This window comes from Phaethon lepturus, unplaced genomic scaffold, assembly GCF_000687285.1.
Source record: "Phaethon lepturus isolate BGI_N335 unplaced genomic scaffold, ASM68728v1 scaffold48331, whole genome shotgun sequence".
Classification (NCBI taxonomy): Eukaryota; Metazoa; Chordata; class Aves; order Phaethontiformes; family Phaethontidae; genus Phaethon; species Phaethon lepturus.
Window position 1 is genome coordinate 1 of NW_010517905.1, and position 11511 is coordinate 11511.

Genomic DNA, 11511 nt, shown 5'->3' on the forward strand with positions numbered 1-11511 from the left:
CTCCACCCGAGAGGGGGAAGCCGCCCCAGCCGCCCCCCGCTCACCCACCGCGGAGAAGGCCGCACCGCGAGACGTCTGCCACAGCCACAGCCCGGTCAACTGCACAGATGGAGTTTATTCGTTTCACAATAACGGACTCATCAAAGCAGAACGCGGGCCGGTGCGCGAGCAGCGGCCTTGCTTCTCCGCCCTGGAAGGCCTCAGCAGCAAGGGGCTCGCACACACCAGCAGCCGGCTCCCCCCCACACCCCAGAAGTGTGTCTCTTGTTCTCCACAGCTTCACACGTTTTAATAAAGTCTTGGCTAAGTAACTCAGATGGGGTAGAGGCGTTTAAGACAGCTCTATGTTCGCTTATACAGTACGTGAGTAAACAGAGGAAAAGAAGCAGGACAACCAGTGAGTGAGTTAGGGCCCTTGTTTCCAGGTGTGCCTGCCTCACAGTACTCTATTTACATAAGTTACAGAAATTTCATATATATTTTTCTCTGAAGCCCAATTAGACAAATATCTACCTATATATAATATAAAAAATACAGAGATTTGACTTTTTTTTTTGAAGTAAAATGTACATGATCCAACTGTGAGCAGGAGGTAAACCTGAAAACTCTGGCCTGTTGCTACTGAAGTTAACACCGCACACAACACTGCTGTCAAGTGTAGCTACATCTTCTTCCTCTAACCCACAGAACAATCCACCCCAACCCAACTCAGGAAAAAAAAAAACAACCCAGAGCTCAAAACATGTTCTCATGGGAAGAAAAATATTTCAAGTAAAGATGAAGATGGGTTTTCACCATATCAACAGTTCTGTGACTTCAGTCAGTAGCAATGCAAACAAAGCCTGTGCAACAGCAGCTGTGCTTCCCATTTCAAAAACCACCCAAGCATCCCACCCTCTTCATAGTTACCATCTTTGGGGTCTGTTGCTTTATTATTTTTTTCCTTGTAAATACCACTAGCAGTTCTTCAAAGAAACCAAAAAACAAAATCTAGACAAAGGGAAGAAGCCTTCCCCCCAGAAAAAAAAAAAAAATCTTCCCAGGAGCAGGAGAACTTCCCATTTCTCTGTCCATTTACAGTATATTTCAGGGGAACTTGGCCCAGGTTCAACAGGACTGTCCACTGAAGGAGGGTCGCAGAAAGGCCAGGGCTAAACTTTGCTCTTGGCAAATTAGAGTCTTTAATAAAGAGTAACATGTGCAAAAAAATTAAATAGATCAACCCAGGCTTCCAGAATTATTGTTGTCAGAATGCTTACTTTCTATTTGTGTTCTTACCCCACCCAATGCTGAAATCTCAATTAAGTACCCGAGGTAAAAAGTGACATTTGGGAGAGATCACCACAAAGGAAAAAAAAAAAAAAACACCAAGAGGTGCCATCTGTTACCTCAGTGTCCTTCCTCCACCCAGATGCCTGCTTTAAAGACATGTATGCAGCAGCAAAAAGAAATAAAGTGTAAGAATATCCCCTTCTTGCTGTGAGGACAAAGCACTGTTTCTAGTTGTTTGAAGGAAGAACTGTTTCCTAACAGGTGGAGTGGATGTTTAGCCTTCCATTTGCAAGGAGGGGATAGGACAATCAGCTGCTCCCAGTTGCTTTCTGTCAAGTTTGTGGTGGTTTGTTTTCTCCTGGGCACATTATAGCTGGAAACCTTCCATGGGGGCTTCAGGCTGCTGGAAGATGAATTGCTGCTGGTTCTCATCTACCTGGGGAGCTAGAGCAGAGTCATCCTCTACTCCAAAGTAGTGCTCAATCAGGTCAAAGGCCTTCTGGTAGATCTCCTGGTTCTCATGGCTCTGTAGGAACTCTATCTTATCCAAACCTTGGAGGAAGAAAAAGTGGAATGCGATGAAACAAGGAGATCCTGGTATTTTGCCATCCCACATCCATTCTCCACCCTCACCCCTACTCACTGCAAGACCTTCATCTGTGTTTGATTCGCATTTTGTGAGCAACACTGACATCTAGAGCTGCTTGTGGATTTCATCTGCACCAGGCAGCACTAAGGTCTTGTCACTAGTAAGTTGAGCTGACACTGCTAAAGCAGATGTGCTCCCAGCTCTCCTGCTAGGGACTAAACCAGATTTCAGTGAAATTAAAACAACTGGCTGTGAACAGTTTGGTAGTTGCAGGGGGTAGGCAGGGGAAGGAAGCGGGGCCTGTCCCAGTAGCCTCCAGCAGAAGGGCAGCAACAGCTTTAGCTGTCCTAATTAAATACACTGCCAAACAGAAAGCATCCAAGCACAATATACTGCCAAGAATTTCAAGAATTATTCTTACTGGGAGAATCAGAACACACAATGTAACAGTCAGTGAGAGGGCAAATCAGACACTGGGAGTATACAGGGAGTTTCAGACCAAAATAGGAACTGCTTCTCAAAAGCATTAACAGCAGGACAAAAAAAGCCACCAAATTAAGTCTCTCCAGAGAAAAGCTAAGTCTCCCTGGATTTGCACTATACATCTACAGTGTACAACTGGGTATAGTTACACCAATCTTAGATCCAGAAGTGTCACTTTTTACTTAACTCAGCTTATTTCTGATTAATACTCCCAGTTGGTGCAAGCCACAATTATCAGCTTGGCCTCCAGGTCCAGGAAGCTCAGATCAGAGGTATGATAGTTTTTACTTGCGAGTGTTTTGTCCTATGCCCAATTGTAGGAGTCTCAAAAGACAATTTGGAACAAGTACTGGCTAGTTTGGAATATACGAAACCCCTTAACACAGCAGAAAGGCAATCAGCAAAACTAGTAGACACTTTTCCATATATCCTATGCTGTTCAAAGTCAATAGTACCAAGGCCACCAGCCACAACCTACCGTAGGCCTCCTCAATCAGGCTACAGTAGGGGTTGATGCCTGTCCCACTCTGGTTAGCTTCCTGCTCTCCAAGCCTCAGTATGTTCTCCAGGCCATTCAACGCCACCTGAACAATCTTGGAGTCCATGACAGTCAGCAGATCACAGAGAGGCTTGATACAACCCAAGTTTACCAAGTACCTGAAGAGATAACACCAACAACATACTTGTTCAGGATCTAGCAAGCATCACCTTTGCTCAGTTAGAAAGAGCAAGGGACATTAAAAATACAAAAAAGTTACCTTAAAATACATATTTGCTGTTCTGCAACATTACTTTTTATCCACTTACTTGCATTTGTGTACACAGCCCCTCTTTTAAGAAACCTACTAACTCCCTCTGAAATCCAGGTGCTATGCAAATTAAGTCCACACTAGAATTTAATTTGTCATCAAGTTTGGAACTTTTGCCTAGCCTAAGATAGCTAAAGGGAAGTAGCTTGGGCTAGCTCATCCTTATTCAGAAGGAAGCTACAATTTACAGCACAGAATATACAATCCAGCTATAGCTTTGCCTATGTCTCAGATACGCTCTCAGAGGTTCTCCAAATTACTCCCTTGCTACTTGTCTTGCAGTTCCCGTAAAGACAAAGCTACCACGCATTCAGACAGATTTACCCCAAGAAGAGCCACAGGGAATACCTGATCTGTTCGGGAGTTCCTCCTGACGTTGCATTTGTAATAGCCCATGCTGCCTCTTTCCTCGTGCGGAATTCTGCTTTCTGCAAGATTTCTATCAGTACCGGGAAAATGTTTGCATCTATGACTGCCTGGGGAGAGAGAGTAGTAAGAAGTGTTTGAATTGGCAACACGGTTTCTAAAAGGCTATTAAGCACCTGAAAGAAACCTCTACCTCCATTTTCCAATGCAAAAGAACTTACTTGCCAAGCTACACCCTTCAGTGATTCCTCCATTTATATTCCTCAGCCAAATCCTATTAACATGAGGGATTCAATTCCATAACTAGCACAGTAGACAATCCCTATTATTGCATCAATACTGTAGGAATGCTTTCATCACTTATCTGCCTTCGTATGTAGGTCATTAAAAGGATAATTAAAACTCAACAAGCTCCAGCTTTTCAAAATGGTATCTGATTGACCATGGAGAAATAGGGGCTGTATCTCCTCTTTTTCCAATGATCCAACCTGTGGGACTCATTTCAGCCTACTCTGTCAGTACAGTTAGCAGGCTTTTTTTTTTTAGCTCATTTGGCAGATGGCTGGGAACAGCAAGTTTGCAAATTACTGCAGAGTAAGAGATATGAACAAAGCCATCCTAAGTGTCAGATAAGAAAAAAAGCTGCAAATACTTAATGCTGAGGTTGGAATCTAGGATCATTACAGGTGGGCTGGAGCAGACTGTACCTGTATTTGTGCTCTGTTTCCTGCTGTGATGTTAGATATAGTCCAGCAGGCTTCTTTCCTGATTGATTCCTTGGGACTACTTAATAAGTGAAGGAGACAAGGCAAGGCTGAACAGTTCAGAATCACCTTTTGAGAAAAAAGCAGAAGTGAGATCACCAGTGTCATGTAGAGAGCTGAATACTTTCAATTTTCACACAGCAAATATGCTATATGGAAACTGCATTTCCCTGCAAGACAGTCACTTCCCCTCACCTGGGTCTGGATGTCATCCCCTGTCACGATGTTGCCAACTGCTCGCAAAGCTGGGGAGGCCACCTTGTAGTCATTGTGCCTGCGGGAAAAATGGTGCAAGACAAAACCAAATCTATCAGATCACATGCACCTGGATATTCAGAAGATTCTCTCCCCAGTACCTTACCTGCTTTATTTACTTAGAATTCCATCCCCTAGCCTATAGAAACATACAACAAGTTGACCATATTGCCACTGGATAAACAGACAAGGAAGACAAACTTGCAATACAGATGTGTTTTCATCCTTAACATCCTTAACTCTATCATCTTCAGCTTAATTACAGATCTCACCTTTCACATAGCTTTCCTGAACAAAGATGTTGTTAACCCAGTAAGAACACCCAGAATTTTTCAGGGTAATTTTGCAGTTCTACCAGTTCTGAAGATGTTAGAGAGAAGAGGCCCATTCAAACTGCAAACAGCAAACATTTTTGTCCAAGTTTCCATATAGCTATCAGCGAAACAAAGCCAAGCTGACTTTTGCTAGACACTATTCTTGCCACCTTTGATTTGCCTAGTAACTAGGCTTCCATAAGCATATTTGAAGTTTGGGAGCACAAGACGCTCCGCAATCCTCCCTCCTTTCACAGACTAGAAGTGTCAGTCTGATCTCTCTTTAGTAAGTTCTTCCTAGTGTATAGTACTAACTAGCATTCCAGCACTAGAAAATACTCTCTATTTCGAAATACTTTGAGAGAACTCAAAGAAAAGCCAATAAACTACAGCTCTCAACCTGCTTCAGACCCTCCTACATAACTGCTCCAAAGTCAGCTAAGGTACCCATTACCTGGATCCTGTGCGCACATGGAGGTGTGAAGAGTGCTCTGATGGGTTTTGGTATGAAGTTATGCTCAGTCACATGCTTCCCAGTCTCACTGGGTTGAAGCAGCAACACAAGATACTTACATTAACAGCTCCACCAGTCGCCGACACACTCCTGAATCAATAACTGCTTGAATTTTCTCATTGGGGCCATCTGACAAGTAGGAAAGAGCCCAGCACGCATCTGCCAGCAAGTCAGAGTCACTGTTGAATAATAATCGGGACAACACTGGCAGGCAGGGAGATACCTACAACAACAGCCACCATCCCAGAAGGTTAGTCACATTCTGCCAAGGACCACCACATTTGCATGCAAACACCATGTGGCTATGCTGACTGGCAAGATAAGAAGTCTTGAATGTCCACAGTTTCCTTCCCCAAAGTCAGCAGCTTCCTTGTTGGTTCACATACCTCATAATCACAGTGTCCAAAGTTGCCTCAACAGCTTTATTGCTGAACTAAAATTACATCCCTTCCTCTTGGACCAAGTCTAGGCTCCTGAGACAAGTGCTACTGTGCATGCTACCGTTTGGAAGCTCCTTACATGTCTTATGTAAGAGCACTGCTCCATTTCTTACTCTTAATAACCCTAAATAGCTCAGTATTCAGAGCAGCAACCATCAACAGTTACACTTCTGGGTACCTCAGTCACAAGTGGTTTTATATTTACACTCAATTCAGATTTCATCCCTCACCACAGGCTTCCCAGCTTTGACAAGCGAGCTTTTATTTGAAAAAGGTGAAACACATTGATCTTAAAACATTTTTATTCTACCAAAGAAGAATGCCACCTGAAAGAACAGCAGACCCTTTTGTTAGTGCCAGTAGCAGACCAGGACAGGGAAAGGAAAAGCTACCACAGCTCCCATGTTGCTACAGGAATCCTGTTTTTAGTATTTAGAGGTCTCAGAATCAAATTTTTAGTCACAATGAGTGACATCTCAAACTTCCAGAGTTCATAACAAGGTTCAGAGAAGCCCACAGTGTATGCTACCTTGCAGGGAAGCCTGGGCTTGCTCCCTTACTTGAGGGGTCCAGCTGATGGGCTGCCAATAGAGCTGGGCAGAGAGGTTCGCAGAAAATTAGACAGGCACTCAAAGATCTGCTGAACAAGATCAATCTCAGCAGGAAGAACCTCACCCTGTTCCCTTCCAGAATGACTTACAGAAATCTAACAGCCAAAAATAATTAGACAAACATCTTAACTGGGTGTCTCCCCATCACCTGTCTGCCAACAAGGCATTTATTCTCACCTTGTCAAATTCAGGTGGTGGACTCTTTCCTCTGCACAAGTTTGACAAGGCCCAGACAGCATTTCGTGTCATCGTCAACCTGGTAGACTTTGTAAGGAGCCTAAAGAGACAATTACCATGAATTATAATCCTTGATGTGGAAGGCAGCAAGGGAATCAAAAGAAGGAAAACTAGTATAGTTTCAAGCAATTCAAACCACTATTCCACTTGCTGTAGCTCAAGCCATGCAGCTTGTCACTTGAGCCCCTCAATAAGCAAAAAAGAGAAGAAGTGACATGCAACTACTTCTTAGGATAAATAGCTATTATTCCTAACAATGTCAAGTGACACGGGTCAGTAAGACAAGTTCCACACTGGACAAGTTGCAGAAGGAAGGGTAAGTTAGTCAAATGCAGTTCCAAGTTCAAATTCATCCCAGGCAGACATTCACACCCCTGTCTGAGGTGAGATGGTCCTCACTAGAGACCAAGTGACACAAACTGCTGTCTCTCAACCCTAATGAGGACATCAAGTCCTGTGGGCCAAGGACTTCAGCCAGCAATCACTGCTGACAGGTGACCGACAGAAGAAGCAGTGTAACAATCCAAGTCCCTTGTGACAGAGCATCAGTTTGCCAAGGACAAGATAAAGTAAAGATTAATTCTTTCCAGAGCAGTGAGCAGTCCTTGAGCGCACACTCCTGACTATGGTGGGTATGCACCACGCTTAAGAGCTGCAGAGGCAAGGGGATATACAGACACCCTGCTCCCTTTCCTTAGCCCTAGAGGAGCCCACTCAGACAAGTGCCTGAAATCCATAGCATAAGCACAAAGAGCAGGCATCTGGAGGGACACACAGTGACACAGCAAGCCCTGTGACTTCAGAAAGATAAGCACACTGCAACAGCACCCGCTTCAGATTCAGAGCAGTGTAAAGGTTTGTGAGAAGGCATGTTATCTACCAAGTCCCACTCTATTTATGAGATACTTGTCTGAACTGCCAGTTTATCTGGTATCAATGATTTGATTCCCAGTGATCACCACCACACATTGCTAGGGCATCTACTTGCCCAGCTCAAATGTTGCTCTGCTGCAGTACAATGGGACTTCAACAACTGTATTGGCAAGTACTCATGGCTACTCACATTAATAAGGGAGGAAGAATAGCGCAGTTAAGGACATAATCTCTACATACAGAGCTGTCTCCAGCAATGTTCCCCAATGCCCAGACAGCCTGAAAGGAAAGAGCAACAGTTTTAGCATTTACGCAGTTTTTGAACAGAAGAAGAAAAGGGTAGTGTGCTAGGAAAGCATTTTCCCTGTAAATCCAGGCAAACAATACTTGAGTTTGTGGTCTGAAGCCAGTTGTTAGACACTGGTCACTCATTTTACACACTGCATTTTTTATCAGGTGCAATCTGCTGTGGTTCTCTCCCTAGCCCCAAAGAGAAAAAGTGAACCTTACCTGTTCTTGAACATCCTCAAAGTCAGAGTTTAACAGCTCTATAAATATAGGAACTGCCCCAGCCTCAATTACTATTTTTGTTTGTTGCGAAGTTCCTGATGCAATATTCGTCAGTGCCCACGCTGCTTCAAACTGAAACAAGTGAATAAATGACAATAGTATGAATAAAATAATCCTGATTTAGCAAAATATTTGCCATTAAGTTTTGGCTATAATTCTTTCAACTTCTACTAAAAAGGTTGCGAGAGAAAGAAAGCATGTCACAACAGAACACCTCAATACTCAAAGGAAAGGATTTTATTTTCTTGAGCAATAAAAAAGCCACATCTGCTAAATGCCTTCTCAGAGGCTACAGCTTCTCAAAGGATTAGCAAGTGAAGACCACCATCAGTCACACCACATCATTTCACCTACACAACCATTTTCCAGCAAGAAAAGTTAAGACACATAGTGGGTAAACACATGTTGAGTAGAAAGTTTTCTGTATCTAGGGCAGACTAGCCAGTTCTAGCCCATCCTCTCATCTGGCTAACACTACAAAGATGCCTCGAGTTCAAGTGAAGCCGAGCAGCAAGCTCACTGCTTTTGCCACTCATTCTTGGGTTTAAAAAAAAGAGATTTCCATTCAGTACTCCTTGAAAGTAAGCCCCTATGATACATGGCCTTGGGCCAGCAGGCAGAAAGAAAGATGAAGGCAGTCATCAACTCAGATCCAATTCCATGTATGGAAGTATCTTTAACCCCTACAAAGTAACTATAGTTATTACCAAGCTGGAAGGAATCTGAAGAAGCCATCTAGTTCATCCCTCTGCCCCATGGCAGGATCAGCACTACCTAACCCATTTCTAACAGACTCAGCCTGTACTTAAAAGTCTACAATAATGGGAGGTTTTTCCTCACACAATACCTTCCTACACATTTATTCCATGGCTCCACTAGCTCCCAGCAGAAGTATCAGACACAGGAGGGTCAAATTCTCTTCTGCTGCAGCTGAACTGTGTTATTTTTGCCAGCATTCTTCCAAGAATTTAATTTCTAGCAACTTATAATATGCATTTTTTTTGCCTAAGCAGTACAGGCTACCTTTGTCTTCTCCTATATATCATATAACCTACATCTTTTAGGTTCAATACACTTTTCTGATAGCACCTGTGGGTTCATGTTGCTAAGCTGTGAAAGTTAAACAGCTACATGCCATGAAGAAATCATAACACAATCTCCTTTACCTGTAGTGTGCAATTCTCACTTCTTTTCAGGAATTCAACAAATCTGTCCACCACTCCCTGAGTGTTTATCACTTCATCTATTGGAGGATTTGGCTCTGAAATAGCAAGGCAGCGTCAAAACAGCATATAGGTCTAATGCAGAGGAATAACATGCATGAACTATTATTGAATTTTGAATGATCTCAATCTGTAGCGAACTCAGCAGGACAACTCTCCAGAATTTGTACCATTCGTAAACTGTAAGTCATTAGCAACATACTAGATTATCAAGTTTCTAGATTATAACTTTTCTTCCCCAAGATCAAAGCTGCTACACTTCTGTACAGCAATACATGTACATAAATGCTTGCAAAAGAAAGTCTACATCAGATCCTATGGTAGGGACGCATTATTTTTACCTTTGGAGAGTAGCTTCCTGAATTTCTGAGTGGTTGCCAGCTGAAGATCAGGGTCATCTGAGAATAGCATCTCTACCATCTCTCTTGTGATCACTCCCTCCTGAAAAGACGTAAAGACGACAGAAGAATGGTTCAATTTCACACTAAGATTATTTAAGTCATCACAGTCGTGACAGTCTACCATGATTTTGTGCTTATCTAGTAGTCCAAAGATTCACAATTTGAGATTACAGCACACTATTTACTTCCTGTCAGCCTTCTCCCATTCACTGTAGTAGCACTGGCAACATTCCCAAAAGGGAGAAAACAAAAACTTGGAGGCTTGTCAGTTCTACGCGGCCCACAGCATTAAATCTATCTGAAGGCACGACTGGAACAAGGAAAGGCAGCTTACCCCACATGTTGTGGAACTAACATAGGAATCCACAAGAAGACTATCAAACATGGAGGCATCTTCATTGATCAACTCAACATTTCTTCTTTTAAAGAGCTGGCAGGGAACAAAACACAGGAGTCATTATTAGAAAGCAATGATGAACAGTCTTCATAACTAGACATTCTTGTTCCTCAAACAAGATACCGTCAGCTAGACTAAACGCAACCTGAATAGAAAAGTAGTCATTAATAACAGCTCTGCACTCTGAAGACTAGTTTGGCATACAAACCTCAACAATAAAACATGCTAAGTCTTGCCCTCAGATATGCAAATGCCAAAGTCAGAGAGACATTGGTACAGGCAAGTGCAGAATTTGGCCTAACAAGTTAGGGAAACAGGAGAGAAGGCAGCTTGTAGTTGATGCGCTAATAGAGCAAACATTTAGTCTGAGCCACATACATCACCTGGGAATCACCCCTTACTTTCATAGACCTCCAAGCAAAAAAAAAAAAAACAACCAGACAGCTCAGAGTTAAGAAATACACACAGCTCATACTTTCACTTGCTCTTCCTGCTTCTTGAGGAAATAATCCCATTCACTAATTAATAAAAAACCACCTCAAAAAAAACCCTGAAAAACAAGGATCTGTGAACAAAAACAAGGACAAAGTGCTGGGAAAGCTCTTGATGTGAGCTATACTCTGTACTAGGTACAAAGAAAAAGAGAAAAGCAAGATCTCAGAACAGGAAAAATAAGAGGACTGCCAACGAACCTTAATGCACAGATCCTTGAAGATTCCAGTTTGGCAGCAGCACAATCCTGGTTGTGTTAAGGCTGTACACAAGCTAGTCAAGATGACAGTTACCTGTTGCTCTCGTTTCTGTTTGCGCAGTTGAATTCCTTCCTCTTCTCTTCTCCGACGCATTTCCTCGGGATTTAGGGCTTTGTTCTTGTAACTCTTCATTCGATAGTTATCCTTTGCGGGACTCGCCATGGTTTCTGTAAAGAGAAAAAAATCTGCCTCAGATTTCTTGTCACTCTCTGCTCCTTCACCCACTGTCCTTTCTGACAAGGAAGTCTGGGCACATGAAGAAGCATGGAACAGCCAGATTAAACAGACTCGTTTGCAAGAGTGGGTCTCAAACATTACAGTAGAAGCTTCAAGTTCGAATGTGATCCTAACCTTAGTTCATGTGATATACCGTTATGGCAAGAGTGTTATGAAGTTTCTAGAAAGAATAAGAACAGACTTACTGTTCTGAAAGGAACCTGGACCCAACTTCACAATATCGAGCACATCACCCATATGAAAAGCTTCTACTCAGACTCACTGTCCTCAGGAGGTGCATAACTAATTTCTACTTTGGTTTTCAGCAGAAGTTATTTCCCATGTATCGTCACAGCATAAAGCACACCTTGACATTTCCCCCGCCCAGACAGGGAAGGTCATTGTATGCATGGCAAAGACCCAAC

The 11511-nt window shown here is 42.9% G+C and overlaps 1 protein-coding gene across 1 annotated transcript; it reads right to left on the bottom strand.

Annotated features, from left to right (window-relative positions):
- Positions 1–1060: 1060 nt before the first annotated feature.
- LOC104628072 (importin subunit alpha-7) lies at positions 1061–11032 on the bottom strand. The gene is made up of 13 exons (XM_010296533.1): positions 10904–11032; positions 10056–10151; positions 9662–9761; positions 9264–9358; positions 8038–8169; positions 7718–7806; positions 6595–6694; positions 5426–5589; positions 4479–4557; positions 4227–4352; positions 3502–3629; positions 2823–3001; positions 1061–1824 (listed from the first exon to the last, which is right to left on the bottom strand). Exons 1-13 carry the CDS (start codon positions 11030–11032, stop codon positions 1640–1642), a joined length of 1602 nt encoding a protein of 533 aa, XP_010294835.1. The 3' UTR covers positions 1061–1639.
- Between the last annotated feature and the right edge of the window lie 479 nt (positions 11033–11511).

Bases quoted from the DNA above. Each gene is read 5' to 3' on its own strand.
- LOC104628072 (XM_010296533.1), bottom strand. From the start codon at position 11,032: ATGGCGAGTCCCGCAAAGGATAACTATCGAATGAAGAGTTACAAGAAC. The intron at 9,359-9,661 runs GTAAAAATAATG...TTGCTATTTCAG, and splicing joins CAGGAAGCTACTCTCCAAAG to AGCCAAATCCTCCAATAGAT. The intron at 7,807-8,037 runs GTAAGGTTCACT...CTTTCCTTTCAG, and splicing joins TTGAGGATGTTCAAGAACAG to GCTGTCTGGGCATTGGGGAA.